The sequence below is a fragment of the Hypanus sabinus genome, unplaced genomic scaffold (genome assembly GCF_030144855.1).
Source record: "Hypanus sabinus isolate sHypSab1 unplaced genomic scaffold, sHypSab1.hap1 scaffold_53, whole genome shotgun sequence".
NCBI classification, from domain to species: Eukaryota; Metazoa; Chordata; class Chondrichthyes; order Myliobatiformes; family Dasyatidae; genus Hypanus; species Hypanus sabinus.
Window position 1 is genome coordinate 1093221 of NW_026781391.1, and position 20571 is coordinate 1113791.

The 20571-nt window shown below is 41.6% G+C and overlaps 1 protein-coding gene across 1 annotated transcript in view; it reads left to right on the top strand.

Annotated features, from left to right (window-relative positions):
• Positions 1–19954, top strand: part of LOC132389310 (uncharacterized) — a 44369-nt gene extending 24415 nt beyond the window's left edge. The window contains exon 5 of the mRNA XM_059961828.1: positions 19799–19954. Coding sequence (XP_059817811.1) covers positions 19799–19954 — 156 coding nt within the window. The remainder of the gene's footprint in view (positions 1–19798) is intronic.
• Positions 19955–20571: the final 617 nt, after the last annotated feature.

Genomic DNA, 20571 nt, shown 5'->3' on the forward strand with positions numbered 1-20571 from the left:
TCGCCAGTCAAATTGTGGTTCTCCAGCAGGAGTCCAGCAATGGAGACGGCACTCTTCGAATATCTGCTTTTCACTTCCAAAAAAAAAAGTACCCTGTATATTATGGGAAGAATACTGGGCATTCGGGCAGTTGTAAATAACAATAATGCTGTTTTTGTTTTAATTTCTTGCAGTTAATTTAACGGCAATTGTGATCCTATCTCGGGGAAAATGCGGACTCTCCAAATGCATCACCCGTTACCTGGTTGGAATGGCAACAGCAGATGTGATGGTGGTTATAGTTTTCGCTTTAGTGCAACAGACCAACAATATCTTCCTTTATTCCCGATCCTTGCTCATCACTCCTGTATGCGCAGTGACACTTGTGTTAATTGTTGTAACGAGGGACTGTTCTGTTTGGTTTACGGTCAGTTTTACCTTCGATCGTTTCATCGCAATATGTTGTCGAAAGCTCGGGGAACGATACTGCACTGAGAGAACAGCAACAGTGGTTATGGTGACCGTGGTTATACTGAGCTGCGGGAGAAGTGCCCCGTTTTACTTTGCTATTGAACCTTACGTCATTCTTGACAACATGCCGTGGCGTTGCGCATTATCAAATGAATACGCGACTTCATCCGTGTGGAAAGGTGTTGAATTACTGGATAGCATTTTAACGCCATTGCTACCAATCGGCTTAATTCTAGTTTTCAATGGGTTAACAGTAAGACATATCATTGCGGCAAATAGAGTCCGCAGAGGGCTTCGGAACAGCAGTGATAATCAGAAGGATACCGAGGTGGAGAACCGCAGAAAATCGATGATTTTATTGTTTGCTATTTCAGCTAATTTCATCTTATTTTGGATACCCTATGTAGCTCATTCAATGAAATGGCAAACGGTAAACTTTTTTTATGAGGACAAATATTTGAGTTCCCCGGTATATATACTGCAACAATTTGGGATCATGTTGCAAATTCTGAGTATGTGCACCAATACCTGCATCTATACACTGACACAGAGGAAATTCAGGCAAGAATTGAAGAATGGAGTGAAGTATGTGTTTACATTAAATGGTCATCTTTGTAGATAAGGCCCACTCCAATTTCAAATCAGCGGAGTTTCGAATAAAACAGTTTGAAAATGAGTAGATTTCGCAAATATTCCATAAATTCAAATATTCATGTCTCTGGTCATCATGAAATGAATGAATTCCAAACTACCGCAGAGACTTGATAATCATCCGGGAAATGGTACTGCAACATAAAATGCAGGACCAACAGGCTCCTTGACCGTTTCAGCCATCATGCCATCAGACTGATAAGTCACGCTGATCTCAGTTTTTTTTTGTATGTTATATTTACTGTTCGATTTATTAGAATTATAATTTTCTGGGACTGCACATTGTACATTTTGATGGAAGCATAACCTAAAGATTATTATTTTTAATGTATGTGGAGGAAATAAAGGCAATTCAATCTCATGGGGATGAATAACCTCCGGACATCTTGGGGTTCAGATGTTTCAAAATGTTCACAGTCGGGTAAAAGAGAGTAAAGGGAAAGCCTTTTAAACACAGGCAGAGTGTGATATTGTCACAGATGCGGAAGGAAGGACACTGTGATGCAATTGTATGTTAATAGACTGTGATTGGAACTCAGAAGTAGAAAGGGAACCGACATTCGTTTGGGACTATTCTGTAGAGAGCTCCCGTCACCAAAACGAAAACAACAAGCAGAGGCGCTGACAATTCAGGAGATAGATTTTGAACAGCTGCCATTTTGATACTGTTGTTTTCACAGGCAATTTAAACCACCAATATTCATGGGCACTTCGTCTGTTTGCAAAGGTTCACATGGAACAGAATTTCTCGGTTACGCCCGAGAAGGAGTCTCATCACAATGAGGGGCAGGCGGGCTAGCAAACTGTCCATCGTAGATCTGCTACTGGAAAGTGAAACGGGTCGGGTAACATCTCTCTGCGGGTCAGCATTTCAGAACGATAGGACACAGCTATTCGACTTTTATTAATACCTTATCGTGGGATAGGAGCACACAGTAGGGAAAGTATTTCATTAATGTTATTTGGTAGGAACTTGGTAGGGCGTTGGGATAGGATTTGTTCCTTCAAATGCACAACAGAAATATGGAGACTGTTAATAGAACACCAGATTGGGTTTCAGTACAGGCTTGTTTCATTGAGGCGGAAATAGGATGGCCCCGAAATTAACCCTGGTTGGTAAGAGATAAGGAACATACTTAAGGTTTTGGAAGAAAGGATCCGGCAGGTCTATGGAAAGACACAGTGCAGACAGGAGGAATTAGAAGGACATGAGAAGGCCTCGTAGGTGTAAAACAGGAGGACGACCAGATGGAGAGTGGGGGAGAAGAGCAATAAAAGAGGAAACATCTGCCTGGAGTGCAAGGAGGCAGTGAAGGTCCTGACCCAATCTTTGCTTCAATATTCATCAGTGAGCCCGCCATTGATGAATGTGGATACAGTGAAACAGGACAGATGTGCCGGAACACGCAAACGTTCAGAATTACGAGACGGAAACAGGGAAAACATGACAGTAACTATTTCCCCGGTGCTACAAGGGATGTAGTTCAGCTAACCACAGAAAGTGAGGGTAGATATCGCTGCGCTTTAGGACATGGCACTTGTGTCATCACCGGACACAGAGAATGGCAAATGTTATTCTTTTTTTCACGAAATATAATGTAGTCCTGAGAGTTTCAGGCCACTGAGTCTTCGGTCAGTGGTGGGCAAGCTATAGGAAATGTTTCTTAGAGGCAGAATTTATGCGTATCTGGAGAAACGCATCCTGGTTGGAGATAGTCAGCACGGTTCTGTGAGGTCAGGTCGTCCTTTATGAGTCGGAATAATTTCCATGATAAAGTGAAAAATTGGTAGATGAAGTCAGAACAGTCGAGCTGAGGTATATTATTTGTTAAGGTGATTGACTGGGTTCCCTATGGAGCACGCATTCAGAACGTCAGATGGCCTGGGATCTAGTGAAAACTGGCTGTATAGATTCAGAACTGGCTGAGCAAGGGAAGGCCGATGAGGCAGTGGATGGAGATATTCCGCACGGTAGGTCTAATCTTTAGTAACTGTACAGCTATAACTAGACTCTGATAAGCTATTACAGTGTTCTGAAAGGCAGATATTAATTTTACCATCCTGCAGCACTGGGATAATTTACAATAATTTAGAATTAGGGGTGATGATGAAAGCAAAATACTGAATCCGGACTGAAACTGCACGTTATCTAAACTGAATCCCCGTGTACATATTAAAGGGCAGATGCTCAGATCACATCAAAACAATATTTTCCAATGGAACCCTACAACTGAAAACTAGCGGTTTAAAGCCTTCTGGGGCATCCTGTGGTGCTTCCTAAATAAAGCAGCCTCCCAGAATGAGAATTTCAATACTGACAGAACGGAAACCCATACAATTACTGTTAGCTGGACCGATTCAAAATGATTGAGTAAGCAAAGAAGAGTCATCAGATGGGCATTGCATTTGCAAGCAATAAATATTAGTGTAAAGGGTATAAACACAACGTTAATGTTAGCAGATAACCTACTGTACCATGTAAGTGAAAATATGTCTCAAGCTATGAAAGCAAATGATCTCAAGGGTCTGTTTGTATCAAAAACAAAAAAAGATTGAAGATCAGATAAAGTAATGATTGAGAACAAAGACACAAAGACACAATTATTTTTGTATGTGGTTCCTCATCAGTACAGGATGGAGAGAGGAGAACTGGGTGAGGCACATATGTAGAGGATGATATGACCAGGATATGTGTATTATTGCTTTAAAACTACCGAAACCCATGAATGCAGAGACAGCAGAATCGGCAGCTGCAGCTTACCTGGTTAGATCCAGAAAGTTTTTCGCCGAAGTCAGACATACAATCTGATCGTATGTAGTTTGCACAGCCTTACAGAACATTTACTTCTCTGAGCAGCCAGAGGGCTTGTTTCAACTGCTCGGCAGATCCTCTCATCTGCACCTCTATTACAATATATTTAAGGAGGAAAACTGAAAAAAAAATCATAAAGGGAAATTGAAAGGTTGACGAGTTGTTGGAACAAGATACTTTATTTTGCAGAAATGGCAGCCACAGATTGGGGGTATTGGGAAGCAAAGGAACAACAGATTAAGATACAGGATTGAACCAAGGAGCTGAAGATATATATATAATATACAAAGAACAAAGGACACTATCTGTCTAAGGTGGAGTTAACCTTCGTAAATAAAAGCTTCTGGTTCCAGAGGAAGGACGAAACCAGATGACCCGCTGTTACCATAATGCATGGGGACACCAGGGATGCAAACACATCCTAGAAAAGATCAGGAAAGTGTGCTGGTGGCCTTAGAAGAAGGATGGTGTTGATATTTTGTGAAAAATTGATTGATTTGTGCACAATTTTATCCTCACAGAAATGTAAGGAAAAGAGGCCTTCAACACACCAGACCAGTAAAAGGGTCTTGAACTACTTTACAAATAGATAACATTATTTTTCTTACCGCCCGCTCCAGGAGGATACAGATATATCGTGGTAATAATAGATAGCTTTATGACGTGGGTGTATAAATATTCACCTACTGGGTCTAGCTCGGAGTATTGAAACGGATTATGGCACACAAACATTCTTAACTATGATAGACACAACAAAGGCTGCTGCAAAAATCTTATCGGAAAGGATATTCACTTGCTGGGAACTACTCCGGAGTACTCAAATGGATTAAGTCACACATTTCACGGCCCAGATGATGTAAGATGTCATGGCACTTTTAGGGATCAAACGGAGATTTCCCAAACTCCGTAAACCGCAATCAAGAGGAAGTGTGGAAAGGAAATGTTGCAACAACATGGGACAGCATGATGCCTTGATGATAATATAGAACACAATATCATTTTCTATAGGTTACTCCACTTATAAATACATCAATGGAAGGGACATGAAAGGTTAAGAGGAGCTGTTTGGATGAAATTTGTGAGAACGCGAAATCAATGGTATTGTGTGAGAAATGTGGGTGCAACAATGATCCAGTCCATGAACGAGGCCAGTTTTGTGGCAACCCCCCAAAAGGGGAAGACGAACCAACAGAGAAAGACCTACTTTGACTCAAAGGTCAGTCTGGATTCTGAATTGTTCAGGGCAAAGAGTGATAATTAGAATACACAAACCTTCATTATTAAATCGAAGCTTTTGCAGGGCTGTTTGAAATTACAGGCTAACCGAATCCATCAGTGTTTAAACTACGGACGTCCATAGGTAAAATGTGGGTGGTATTGTAGTAACCATCTGTAATTGGTGGAGGAGAAACAGAATGGATATCACCATCGGTACCGGATGTACATGTCGGCCCTGACTTGGGTGACTTGAGAATGGAACAACTGTTCCAAGAAGACTGGGACAGATTTTATCAATGAGGTGATTGTCAGTTCCCTCATCTGGAGAAAAAAGGAAGTTTTGTTAAAAAATCAAAAAGAAGGGAAACTATCCGAGTGCTGTTGAGATATATACCTGACATAATCACTATAAATACATGAAATATAACCACTATGTACTAGCTATTTACTACACTATGTAATCACTCCTATGTACTGAATATTACTATGTATTATTTTACTAGACACATTTTGCTATGTATTGTTTTACTAGACACATTTTGCTATGTATTGTTTTACTAGATATCTGTACTATGTTAGCTGCATACTGTGGCAATTTAGCTAGTAGCACTACTTAGCTGAAATGTACTCCATGTATTATACTCAGCCTTTGTTTAGTATGAGCTAACGGTGGCTGACAGGATGGTACGAGCAGGAAATGTAATGTGACGGAGGTTGTCTGAAAAAATAACCTTGGCCAGGAATGGAGCCCCAATGCGAACTGGAGAGAAATACTGGTTGCGCACCGACAGCTAGGCAAGAGCGATTGATTAGTTGATGTATAGATGATATGCAACTAAAAATTGATTGGGTATGCTGATAAATCCTAAATGTAACTGAGATAAGAAATTACTATAAAGAATGCTGTACACCGGAGCTCGGCGGGCTTTTGGTGACAAGTTCATTGATTGCCTCAGCCTTTGTTTGCACATAAAGGTTAAACTTCTCGAAGAGTTGTCTGCGTCTCCTGGTCATTTCAAGTAACCACGACAGTGCTTGTTCTCCTCCACCTTTCCGAAACAAAATTGGGTGAGGAAAAATGGACGCCTTGCTCAGAGCGGAGAGATATGCGGCCCATGTAACATAGAGTGATCGAAATAGCAGTGGAACTTAAAGGTATTAAACCACAGCATTTGTTCTAATTTTCATACTGAAATCCGGAGTGACCCGACAGTTAAGGAGAAATATTCACTCCAGTATTTTTGTCACCACATTGGGCACATTATATATATCGAAGCACCGGCACATTTTCATTTGCGTATATCTAAATGAAATTCGGTACAGTTAATTTGCAGGTCCTATTACAGTCTTTTATTTAGTCAGTCCGCACGAAAATAAAGCTGGACGCTGTACAGTCGGTTCGCAGATAATGAATCTCAATGACGAAAATAGGTGCAGCTTGGGTTCAATAGGTTCACGTAATGGAAACCAAAGGGAAATATAAAATTGCCGAGCCTTCATGACACACCTTTACACAACAGATATGATATTCTTGGATGTCTCACCGCCGGAATAAAATAGTAAATATAGTTGTACAAATATGCTGTGTTAACGTAAACATATGTTTAACATATTTAACTATGGAAGACGTATGCTGAATGCTGCGAGTAAACGTGCGTGTACATTTGCTGTTTCAATTGGGCTGTGTAGCAACAACAAGGGTGAATTATTGCACATCACTAATCAGATTAATTCCTGTCAAGATTAGATGCAGTTAACCCATTATAGTTCGGCACTTGAAGTATTACGGAATACACACAGTTATATATTTGAGTACAATAAAAAAGAGTTTATTTTTCCAAAAAGATTTTGAAATAATTTCTAAATATTTCTAGACATAGATAAAACATTGTAAGGAACGGAACATAAAGGTCTTGTCAAATGGGCAGTAATATGAAACACAGCGGGATGAATTAGCACAGCCATCCACTAAGCACACTCACGGACATCTGTCTGAGTCACTCGGGAGACAATACAGGTATTTGGATTGGACGATAGCAGTTATGAATCAGACACATTGACTGTAATGCTGAAACATCAGAACCATTACAGGCCTGGTTTATAGTTCATTAGAGACCCATCCGTTCAATAAGCGGAAAGGTCCGCGCTTTACAAACATGCCACTGACCACGCTGATGTTATCACTGCATCTCATGAACCATCACTGAGCTGTAATGATAATTTCCCAGCTGGCCACGCTGATGGCGTCATTCCTAGTCCTACTGTCTGTCGTTAACCCTACTGATAATGTTGTTGCTTCTGCAGCCTCAGCTGATCAAAGTGATGATGCCACAGCGCAGCCCGTTCAGCCACTGACAGTATTCCTCAGACAGACATAATTTTAATGCCTCCGCTCTCTACACTTGTGCAGATCAGAGAAAACAAAAACAGAATTTGCATAGACAAGTGCCATTTGTATTCTTTGGTTACAGGTAATGGTGCATATTGTGAATGCAGAACTTCTGTGACTGAATCACTGACTGCTCAATGGTGTGTAGAACTTTATACTGCACAGCTGAACTTGTCTGCCGTTTCGTGCCGTAAAGGATGCTTTAAAAATAATCTTGAATATATCCTGTCTCTTTCCAGAAAGACATTTAACAAATTGAAATAACCTTTATTTCGAATGTATTGCGATGTAAGTGTCTGCTTCGTTATTTCTAACCAGTTGTGTAGAAAAAAAAAACTTATTGCACATCACAAATGAGATTAGCAATACTTGAGAAGATCACTGTGCAGATTCAGAACAGATTTGTCAACAGAGGGAAGGGAATGGTGTCAGATTGAAAAATATTTTGCATGGTGTTGCGCGGAGATATGCTATGGGTATCCCGCTCTTTCAGTCCTTTTAGTTAGTAAACAGTGTATGAGAAAGTGGAAGATTTGGTTTGTACGTTTATATGTGACAGTAAGTTTGATCAAGTTTAGCTCGTGTACATGGTTGCTTTAATTTAAAACGGGACATTAGTAAGAAGTGGAACTGAGCTGAGAAGTGGAAGTGGAAGTGCACTCGAGACAACTGTAAAGATACACTCTGTTCTCTGCGAATTAAAGGAAAACTATGGAGTTATTGGCAGGATTATTAGCAGTGGAGGGAACATACCATTTTGCTGAACACCAGCATAACTCAGACGTACAGCGCCTGTTGATGGTGTTGTTCCGAAGGCCTATGATATGTTGCCCTTCATTATTCGGAAGACGGCGTTCAACAGTGACGAGAACTATTAATACTGCTCGGACCATACTTGCAGCATTCAGTTCAATTCTGTTGCCCTCTTATAAGAGAGTCCCAATATAGGGCCGTCCATTCAGAACAGAGATTAAGTGGAGCTTGCTGAACTAGACGGTGGTGAATCTGTGGCATTCATTGGTACAGGAAGCACCAGACGACAAATTATTCAACTGTGTATTTAAAACGGAACCTGAATGGCTCTTGATTTGTCGGGGAATCATAAAATACGGGGAGAAGGCAGCATAATGCTGTGGGGGTGGTACTCGCTGCCCGGAGTGCTGTTCGAGTCTGATATATTAGTTTATCAGCAACATAGGCGCATTAATGAATTGAAAGGAAACCGAGGGAAGTGTTGGGTTTATCTAGGAGTAGGTTAAGATTTCGGAAGGTTTTTTGGCCTGCTACTGTTCCATAGTTTGTGCTTAGATTTCAAAGGCAGACCTGGGTGCCTGTTGTGCCAGTATCACTCCAACATTTTCCACGGGCTCTGCCACGTCCACGGCATGATTATCAATAAGCAGTTACTTGCTGCAGTCTCTAGACTTAAAATGTTGTTTTTTTAATTGAAATGCCATATCCACACTGATGACGCTAGGGAAGTGAAAAACAGACAGACTTGAATTTGGCATGACAGATTTGTCAAGATACAACATAGAGAAAACGGGTGACGGGGATGTTTTCAGGCAAATGAAGAGGTGTTTAGACATTTAGATCGATCCATTTATCTATCTATCTATCAATCAATCAATCAATCAATCGATCGATCTATCTATCATCTATCTATCTATCTATCTATCTATCTATCTATCTATCTATCTGTCTGTCTGTCTATCTGTCTAAACATCTATCTATATATCAGACAATCTATTTATTTATGCGCTTACATTGGTGTCAAACTGCAAACCTCTTTCTTTGAAATAGTCCTGGTGATGGTTTCTTTGGAATGCTTGCAGAGTCATAACTAGTAAACAAATGAGTACTTGCAATGATCGTGAAACGTTGGACGGTAAAATGCCGGCAGAATATCGATGTTAGCTCTGGGTAATGTCCTTCCTGCTATGTTTGTTATTCCATTTTTAATTACTGGACCTCTCTGCTAACTTGTAGGTTCACCGCTATTTTTAAGCAAATTCCTTTCAGCATCAAGTCGTCCATTTTCTGATAGGTTGCACTTTCCATTTTGCCGCTATCAGCAGAAGCTTTTTGTTAGGAGTCGAAGGAGTTCCATTCAAAATATGAATCTGTATTTCGTGAGCATGCCGAACCGTACTCTCTTTTCACTCTGTTCCCTGGGTACTGTAACGCGTTGATGAACGATAAAACTACGTCGGGGCGAGAACGTACCTATCTTCTTATCTGAGGAAGATGTGGAAATCAGTGAGCGAGGACAGACTACGTTGACCCAGTTGATGCACTGGACAAAACAAATGAACAATATTAAAATCCATGATACAATGAGAACAAAAACTGATGTTTTGAACTCGGAAAAGTACTGGAAAGTATCATCAGAAACATTTGTGACGGGTTCAAGGCGACTGGTCTGAGATGCAGCGGATAGAAAGAAAGGGAAACATGCAATTTGCATCCCGCTCTATTCTCATACCACCGGCACCGACGGCTACAAATACAGTGTAGGAGATATTTCCTATGTAGTAAATCCCTGCCTATCATAGATTCCGTACGAAATTGCCATTGATTGTCAGTGTCTTCCAACGGACGACATTGATTGATTTGACAGGTTTCTATACACAGAGTCCAAGGCAGCGGATTCAATTAGTGTGACCGCGTCCTCTGACGCATCAGTTACAATACACTGAAAAAGACGGGAGTTTTTTTGTGTTATTCATTAGACCAAATCGCGACGGATATTGTCCATTAAAATATTGCAAACTTTTTTTATTTTATCATTGTTTAAAACATTTTAAATGAAGGTCTTGGAGATTCTTTTTTTGGCACTAAAATTCTGCTGTACAATAATCAGACATTTTTAGAAGATGAACTCCTATTTTTAGGTAAGTGTCAGCTCTTACTGAAAATTCGGCTGTTCCCAATGATAAAGAACATTGATAAACAACATTGAAAGGGAATTTATTTGGCAGGTGCAAGGAATTACATCTGTTCCTAGAGGGGGAAACCGACGTTTCCCTGAGCCATTGATATTTAATGCAGGTTGTAGTTAATGATATTTAGCATAAAAATGTTAACGATATTTGTTGGACAAGTAAGAGATCATCACATTTATGCGACAATAAAGTAATTAAATACAGGCACACCACCTGGAATATTTGCAGAGTTGTGTGAACAATATTTTGTCACAGATAAATTTAACGTTGTTATGTTAGCACTCCGAACTCATTGAGAATTTATTTATATACATGTCTCACCTTTTAAACAATTTGCCCTCGTACCACACTCACCCTCCTGGGTCATAACTGGGTAAGGGTTCTTCATATCGTCACCTAGCACACCACGAGCAACACCAGCACCAACACCTTCTCCCTCAGTAAGCGGTTACTTGCTTCTGTCTCTAGACTTAAAATGTTGTTTTCATTGAAATGCCATATCCACACTGATGACGCGAGGGAAGTGAAAAACAGACAGACTTGAACTCGGCATGACAGATTTGTCAGGATACAACATATGAAGAGGTGTTTATACATTTAGATCGATCTATATATCAACCAATCAATCTATCGATCTATCTATCATCTACCTACATATCTGTCCGTAATAGTCGTGGTGACGGTTTCCTTGGAATGTTTGCAGAGTCATAACTAGTAAACAAATGTGCACTTGCAATGATCGTGAAATGGTGGACGGTAAAATGCCGGAAGAATATCGATGTTAGCTCTGTGTAATGTCCTTTCTGGTATGTTTGTTATTCTATTTTTAATTACAGGACCTCTCTGCCTACTTGTAAGTTCACAGCTATTGTTAAGCAAATTCTTTCAGCATCAAGTCGTTCATTGTCGGATAGGTTGTACTTTCCATTTTGCCGCAATCAGCAGAAGCTCTTTGTTAGGAGTCGAAGGAGTTCCATTCAAAATATGAATCTGTATTTCGAGAGAATGCCGAACCGTACTGTCTTTTTACTTTGTTCCCTGGGTACTGTAACGCGTTGATGAACTATAAAACTACGTCGGGGCTAGAACTTACCTATCTTCTTATATGAGGAAGAAGGGGAAATCAGTGAGCGAGGACAGACTACGATGACCTAATTGATGCACTCGACAAAACAACTGAACAATATTAAAATCCATGACACAATGAAAACAAAAAACTAATGTTTGGAACTCGGAAAAGTATTGGAAAGTATCATCAGAAACACTTGTGACGGATTCAAGGAGACTGGTCTGAGATGCAGAGGATAGCAAGAAAGGGAAACATGCAACATGCATCCCGCTCTATTCTCATACCACCGGCACCGACGGCTACAAATTCAGTGTAGGAGATATTTCCTATGTAGTAAATCCCTGCCTATCATAGATTCCGTACGAAATTGCCATTGATTGTCAGTGTCTTCCACCGGACGACATTGATTGATTTGACAGGTTTCTATATACAGAGTCCAATGCAGCGGATTCAATTAGTGTGACCGCGTCCTCTGACGCATCAGTTACAATACACTGAAAAAGACGGTAGATTTTGTATTATTCATTGGATCAATTCGCGACGGATATTGTCCATTAAAATATTACAAACTTTTGTTATTTTATCATTGTTTAAAACATTTTAAATGAAGGTCTTGGAGATAATTTTTTTGGCACGAGAATTCAGCTGTTTATTTTTTAAAGTACAATTATTAGTCATTTTTATAAGATGAACACTTAGTTTCAGGTAAGTGTCTGTTCTTACTGAAAATTCGGCAGCTCCCAATGATAAAAAACATTGATAAAGAACATTGAAAGTGAAATTATTTGGCAGGTGCAAGGAATTGTATTTGGTCCTAGAGGGGGAAAACCACGTTTCCCTGAGCCATTGGTATCTAATGCAGGTAGGTTGAAGTTGATGATATTTAGCATAGAAAATGTTTACGATATTTGTTAGACCAGTAAGAGATCGGCACATTTATGCGGCAATGAAGTAATCGCATTAAATACAGGCACCCACGTGGAATATTTGCAGAGTTGTGTGAACAATATTTTCTCACAGATAAATTTACCGTCCCGCCCAAATTCCTCTAAATGTCATGGTACCCTCCGGCGCCCCACCTTGCTATTATCTCCTTGATTAGGTCTTGATGCCCTCGACTGATTTCCAATTGTTCCCAGTTTTCATTAATTACAAAACACCAGCTTTCCATCAGCGAACTGAGGCACAGAACCTTGGCGTCGCCGTCGTGCTTCTCCAGTTCGTTGATCTATTCTATTGTGTGTAAACCTTGTTTCCTGATTCCTTAGGACTGTCAGTTCAATGCTCCGTACCATTCCCTGGATAACCTACGTAAAACCTGTCTCCGTGTAACGATTCTTCCGAATACCCGTTCCACGTTCGCGGCTGCGCTAACGCCTCACAACCCTGTCACCGTGCCAGTGTCCTACTCTTGGGTTCGTCCTGAACTACGTCCTTACAACACGGAATCCCACTGAAGGACCGGTCTTTTCATATTCTTATTTGCCTCAGATAGTAATCACCATTATTTTGCAGGTTCCAGTGCTTTGGATGTCACCCCAAGATTTGCCTGAACTAGGCTGCTTGACTGAACTATATTAGCACTCAGAACTCATTGAGAATTTATTTATATACAGGTCTCAACATTTAACGAATTTGCCCTCGTACCACCCCCCCCCCCCCCCCACCGGTCATAACTGCGAAAGGGTTCTTCATATCGTCACCTAGCACACCACGAGCATCTCGTGCTCCGAAACTCCCTTTGTTTCCAACAGGATCTTACGACGATTCACATCCGTTATCCCAGCTCCACCGCCTTCTCTCTATCTGCAGGTAACGCATTATACATCAATCGATTGTCCAACAACCCTTCCTACTGAACTCCATCTTGACACTTATCCCTGCAATCATTACAAGTGCAACACCAGCATCGACACCTACTCTCTCACCAGCCACAATTCACGGAAGTCTGTCCTTTCAGGTCAGACGTATATATGTCGTGTTCTGCGGGGATGGAAGCCCACACATTGGTGAGACCCAGTCTAGCTGGGGTATGGCATTGTGGAGCCGCATCTTTTGCAGTTCTCTACAATCCACGGCCTTTGCGTTAGCTAATGGACATGTAAACAATTCTCGGTATTCCTATCCGAATGTATATGCGGCTGGTCTGTAAGCATGGAATACAGTGATTCCCAGGCTAGTTGGTAAATTGAGTTTCAGACTGCATATCAACAGGAGGCACAGATTCATGGTGGCGACATGAACTGTCACTCGCCTCCTTAAAAAAAGTGTCCACACAGACACGCAACAAGTGTAATGGTGGACTATCGCCCCCAGAACGGGGAAATGGGTCTTCAGCAAGTCGCGCCATGAATATTGTCATCCAGAACAGGCAACCCCTCTTTATCATATTTCATTTGGCATTGGGTACAGCGTACAGTGATTGTCCAGGCAGCATCTCCAGCGTCTGGAGCAATGACCACAGTTGCAGGGAAACCTCGACACCTCAGAGATCCGTGCGAGTCAGAGCATACTTTGCCGAAAAATTTATCTCCGTACGTCATCGCTATTTGGTCTAACTCTTTGCATTCGCTACACGAAAGTCTCCAATCGTCTGTAAGAGAAGTTATTCGGTTCCATCTGAAGAACAGTTGGAGACAGATAATAAATGATGCCCTGGTAACAACGCATATATCGGAGAAGTAAACAAAACCTGTGATAGCGTGGATGTGTTAATCAATATATCCGATGAATTGATTAATGGGGCCGTTGGCAATGGAATAGCGGAGTTGGAATTGAGTGAGCAACGGTCGCAACAAAAGGAGCAGATGTTGACGAGTTAGGGATGAAAATAATTCACAAGAACAGATGAGTCAAACGGCGAGACTGGTACAGTCAGCGTCACAAATGTTATTCAAAGTGTAAGAGCGGAAGAGTGTATCAGCGCTGAGATATTCTCAAATGAGCCGAAGGGCGACGCATCAGTACGAGGGCCACAATCGATGCAGGGTGGCTGGCGACCGCTAATCGATACAAGCACCACAACGGTTACTGAGAGGTGAGTCATCTCAGAGTGATCAGAGGCCGCACGGCGATGCCAGTTCCCCAAAGGATACAGAATAGTCAGACATTGATTTCCAATAAGCCAAGAGCCGCTCATTGGTACGAGTTCCTCAATAGGCACAGGGTGATGCACTGCAGGAACAGAAGGAATTGTGATTAAAATGTGAATTTGAACACATCCACAGTTCTGCACATACTTATAATTGTGACGAAGGGGAAAATCTGAAGCCACTGAATGGGAAATGAGACAGAGATAGTGATGGAGTCACAGATTATTACTACAGAGAATTAGCTCTTCCATCCATCTGGATCATCCCTCTCTGATCCTTCCCCAAGACCCAGTTATCTGCAACCTCCGTCCCTCTCTAATCGACTTACCTAGACAACCGTCCCTCTAATGATACAGTTAAATCCGCATCTACCACTGACGCTGGCAGATCCTTCCACACTCAACGACCCTCTTAGCAAGTCAGCTTTAGCACACATCCCTTTTCTATATTTCAACTTTAACCGCACATCAATGAAATAGTTATAGATTCACAGAGAGGATGGGGGAAATCTGTGAGCAATCACTCTTTTCGTAATGCTCACAAATGTGTATACCTCTGTAAGATATCCATTCATTCCTGGTTCGTCAAGGTATAAATTCCAGTTCAAGAGTTCCTTCTAACTCTTGTCCTCAGTTCTCGAACTCCTGCTTTCAAATTATCGCTGCACACTTTGAAGCTTTTTGACATTGTAAAACTGCATGTAGGTGGACGGAGCAGCTCAAAGTTTTCTATCTACATCCACACCAACGTGTTGGACAGCTTCAACATAACGTCCCAACTCCTGCATTCAGTGAACTGATTGCAATGGTCAAAGTGATTAGATATCAATACAAACTGATCTGCTCGTGACGCTGCTTTCCTTTTACACCTTAAATTCTACCTGTTCAAGGTGCTTCTTAACCTGTTGTATCCAGACTCACAAAGCAGACGAACTCATACTTGTCTCTATTAAATTCCATCTGCCCTTTTCCAACACATATTCCATCCAGTCAACATCAAGCTGCAAACTTGAATAGATTTCCTGGCTGTAACAGCGCTCCCAAACTCGGATTCCTCCGATTTTTTTTTTTCTCAATGATTCTGTTTCCTAAATCGACATCTAAGATACATCTAAAATACATTATAAATAACAACGGGTTGAACGCCAATCCCTGCACTGCACTTGTTACATTCAAAGAATCAACCACCCATCGCTGCTACTCCAGAAGAGAACGTTCAACAATCCGTTCACAAGCCGTAGATAAAGCCTGTGGCGCGTTACTTTTTATTATGGTATGTCATATATAAGAACATAAGAGATACGAGCAGGAGTAGGCCAATCGACCCCTCAAGCCTGCTCTGGCATTCAACAAGATCATGGCTGATCCAATCTTAACTCTAGTTTTCACCGAATCCCACAAGACAACAGTGCCAACCAACAGGGCACCATGCCGCTCATTTTATTTTAGTATTCATCCCGCTCAAACCCATGCGATCAACCGGGAAAAAAAAAAGCAAAAAACGATTTGCTATTTGAGGAGAAAAAATCTGGAAAATTCCTCTCCGACCCATTCAGGCTATTGAAAACTTGTCCAGGAGATCTTATAGCTGATCTAAACCTAGCCTCTTGTCCACTTACCTGCTCGCTCACCGTATCCCCTAATGCTATTTTTTTTTCCAGGAAAATGTCTATCTCCCTTTTGAATTTATTGAGTGTAGTAGCTCTCGGGGGCAGTAAATTCCACAGCCCCACTACCCTCTGAGTGAAGAAATTTCACCTCATCTCAGTTCTGGAATGGCATTCCCTTATTTTAAGATTATGCCCCTCTAGTCCTAGTTTCATCCATCATTGGGTACACCAGAACTGCACGCAGTACTCCAGGTGTGGTCTCACCAATTCCCGGTACAACTGCAGTAAGACCTCCCTGTTCTTACACTCCATCTCCCTAGCAATAAAAGCCAGCATTCCATTGGCCTCCTTGACAACCTGCTGTACTTGCATACTAACTTGTTGTGTTTCCTGCACCAGGACCCCCAGATCCCTTTGCACAGAAGCACTTTCCAGTTTCTCTCCATTTAGATAATAATTTGCTCTATTATTTTTCCTGCCAAAGTGCAAGACCTTACACTTGTCAGTATTATATTTCATCTGCCAAATGTCTGCCCAATCACTCAGCCTATCTATGTCCACCTGCAGGGTTTCAATGTCCTCCGCACTCATTACACTCCCTTCCATCATTGTGTCATCAGCAAACTTCGATACGTTGCACTTAGTCCCTTTCTCCAAATCATTAATATAGATTGTAAAGAGTTGGGGTCCCAACACCGACCCCTGCGGAACACCACTAGTCGCCAACTGCCAGTCTGAGAATAATATCCCAACTCTGTTTTCTGTTAGAAAGCTAATCCACCACCCATGCCAGGATATTATCCCCAATCCCCTGATTTTTTTTTTACTTTCAGTAATAATCTTTGGTGTCGCACCTTTTGGAAGTCCAAATACACCACATCCACTGGTTCCCCTTTATCTACCCTATATGTTATGTCCTCAAAGAACTCCAACAAATTTGTCAAACATGACTTCCCTTTTGTAAAGCCATGCTGACTTTGTCCTATTAAGCTACGTTTATCCAAATGCCCTGTTACTGTTTCCTTAACTATCGTCTCCAACATTTTGCCAACCACAGATGTTAGGCTAACTGGCCTATAATTCCCAGCCTACTGTCTATTGCCCTTTTTAAATAAAGGAGTTACATTAGCATTTTTCCAACCTGGCGGGACCATTGCCGAGTCTAGAAAGTTTTGCAAATTTATCACTAATGCATCCACAATACCGACCGCCACTTCCCTTAAGACCCTAGGATGCAACCCATCCGATCCACGGGATTTATCCAACTTCAGTACCGTTAACTTATCAGGTACCATTTCCTTGGTGATTTGAATCGTAGTTAGCTTCTCTCCTCCTAGAGCCCCCTGTTTATCCAGTGTTGGGATATTTTGAGTGTCCTCTACTGTAAAAATTGTTACGAAATATTTGTTCAGCGTTTCCGCCATCTCCATGTCCCCTAACATTAATTTCCCGATCTCATCTTCCAGGGGACCAACATTTACTTTAGCCACCCTTTTTCTTTTTATGCAACTATAAAATCTCTTACCATCTGCTTTTACGTTTTTCGCCAATTTACTTCCATTATCTATCTTCCCCTTCTTAATCAATCTTTTTGTTTTTTGCTGCTGATCTTTAAAAGCTTCTCGATCTTCAATCTTCCCAGTAGATTTAGCTACCTTATATAAATTTCTTTTTAGTCGAATACTTTGCTTTATTTCTTTACTTAGCCACGGGTAACTATATCTTCTTTTACCCCCTTTTTTTCCAGTGGAATATAGTTTTCTTGATAGTTGTAAAATTTCTCCTTAAATATAAACCGCTGATCATGTACTGATCTACCCTTTAATCTGTTTTCCCAATCCATCTTAAGCAATTCCGCTCTCATACCATCATAGTCTCCTTCATGTAAGCTCAGTACGCTTGTTTCAGATCCAACCCTCTCATCCTCTAATTGAATATGGAATTCGACCATGTTATGGTCACTCATTCCAAGGGGATCCTTTACTAGGACATTTTTTATTAGTCCTGTCTCATTACGCAGGACCAGATCTAAGACTGCTTGCCCCTTTGACGGCTCAGTAACGTATTGTTCAAGGAACCCATCCCGAATACACTCAATAAACTCTCCTTCAAGACTGCCGAGTCCAACTTGATTAGTCCAGTCAATATGAAAGTTAAAATCCCCCATAATTATAGCTGTTCCCTTATTATAAGCCCCAACTATTTCCTGATTTATGCTCCGACCAACTGAGTTACAGCTGTTTGGAGGCCTATAGATACTCCCAACACCGCTTTTGTCACTTTACTATTTCTTATTTCTTCCCAAATTGTTTCGTTATCCTGATCATTTGAGTCAATATCATTTCGATTTATTGCAGTGATTTCTTGTTTTATTAACATAGCCACACACCTCCTTTTCCTTCTTGTCTGTCTCTCCTAATTGTCGAATACTCTTGTTTGTTTAATCCCCAGTCCTGGTCACCCTGCAACCATGTTTGCGTAATTGTCACCATATCATAAAAAATACGTAATTATTTGTACCGTCAATTCATCAGTTTTATTCCTAATACTACGTGCATTCAAATAAAGGACTTCCAAATATGTTTGACACTTATTTCCTACCATTTCCTTTTGTACAGCTTTACGCTTATCTCCGTACATTTTTTCCCCTCCTGACACACTCTGTCTTTTTATTCCTCCACTTTTACCTACATCCATTACCTTCTCCATTGTCTTTTTAATTATTTGCTCTCCAGAATCCTCCCCCACCCCCGAACTAGTTAGTTTAAAGACCTCTCTGCAGCCCTAGATATGATTCGCCAGGATACTAACCGCAGCCAGGTTCAGCTGAAGACCATCCCTCCGGAACAGTTCTCTCCTGTCCCAGTACTGGTGCCAGTGTCCCAGGAAGCAAATCTCACTTCTCCCACACCAGCCACTGAGCCACGCGTTTAACTCCCTAATTTTATTTAACTTAGACAAATTTCCTCGTGACTCAGGTAATAATCCAGAGATTAGTACCCTTGAGGTTCTGTTTTTTTTTATTTGACCCCTAGCTGCTCATATTCCTGTAACAGAACCTTCTTCCTTGTCCTATCTATGTCATTAGGACCGACGTGTACTAAGACAACTGGATCCTGCCCCTCCCACTGCAAGTTTCTCTCCAGCCCAGAAGAGATGTCCTTAACCCTGGCACCAGGCAGGCAACATAGCCTCCGGGACTCGCGCTCTCGGTTGCAGAGAACCCTATCTATCCCCCTGATGATACTGTCCCCTATTACTACAACATTTCTATTGACTCCCCCCTCTGGAATGCCCCCCCACTCCACGGTGCTATGGGCAGGTTGCTCATCCTCCCCACAGTCCCCGCTCCTGGCCTCACAGGGAGTGAAAGCGTCGAATCTGTTGGACAAGAGCAAGGCCTGCATCTCCTCCAGCCCTTCCTCCTGGATTCCCCTACTTGCCTCACTCATAGCGACACCATCCTGGGATTGTCTGCAATCTACAATAGCTAATCTATTAGGTGTGGCTATCTCCTGGTACACAGAGTCCAGGTAACTCTCCCCCTCCCTGATGTGTCGCAGAGTCTGAAGCTCGGACTGCAGCTCATCAATATGAAGCTGGAGTTTCTCGAGCAACAAACACTTGCTGCAAATGTAGTCGCCGTGTTCCTCAATGAGTTCTACCGGTTCCCACATCTCGCTGCAGTAACACATCACCTGCTCCATGCAAGCAACTAGCTGTGAGAGCTCTGCAGCTCCGGTCTTCCTCGCCTCACCCGGTTCCGCCGAAGCCCGTTGAGCCAAAGCCGCTAGGCCTCCACTCTACTCCCGGCTCACTTCACCGCCCGCAACGACATCCCTGGAATATTGCTCTCAATCTCGTTTCTATGCTTAGAAGAACTTACGTACAGTGTATTTTATTTTGAAACATGTCATCAGATATTTACTGTGACGTTCATCATTCAAATGACTGGAAATGGTAAGAACAAGTAAAAAAAAATGATCCTATATCACCCTTTAAGCGAATGTGCTCCGGCGATGTGACAAAATAAATCTGTTGGAAGGTAATTGTCCATGTTCATTGCTCAGGATTATTTTCTATGTTAGAAACGACACCGATCAGAAAATGTCCAATTTCAGCAGCTGAAACCAGAAATTAATTTGGCAATGTTCATATTATTTTTTTGTTTACAAGTTAGTAACTTGTAACATCCCTTGGGGATACGAATTCATGGAACGATTGCAGAGTGTGAAAAGCATTTTAATATAAGTGTTTGTGTCGCGGGATGTCCCTAATGTCACTGCTGTGACAACCGCACTAATGGCCTCACTGGAATTACTCTGAATTGCATTTC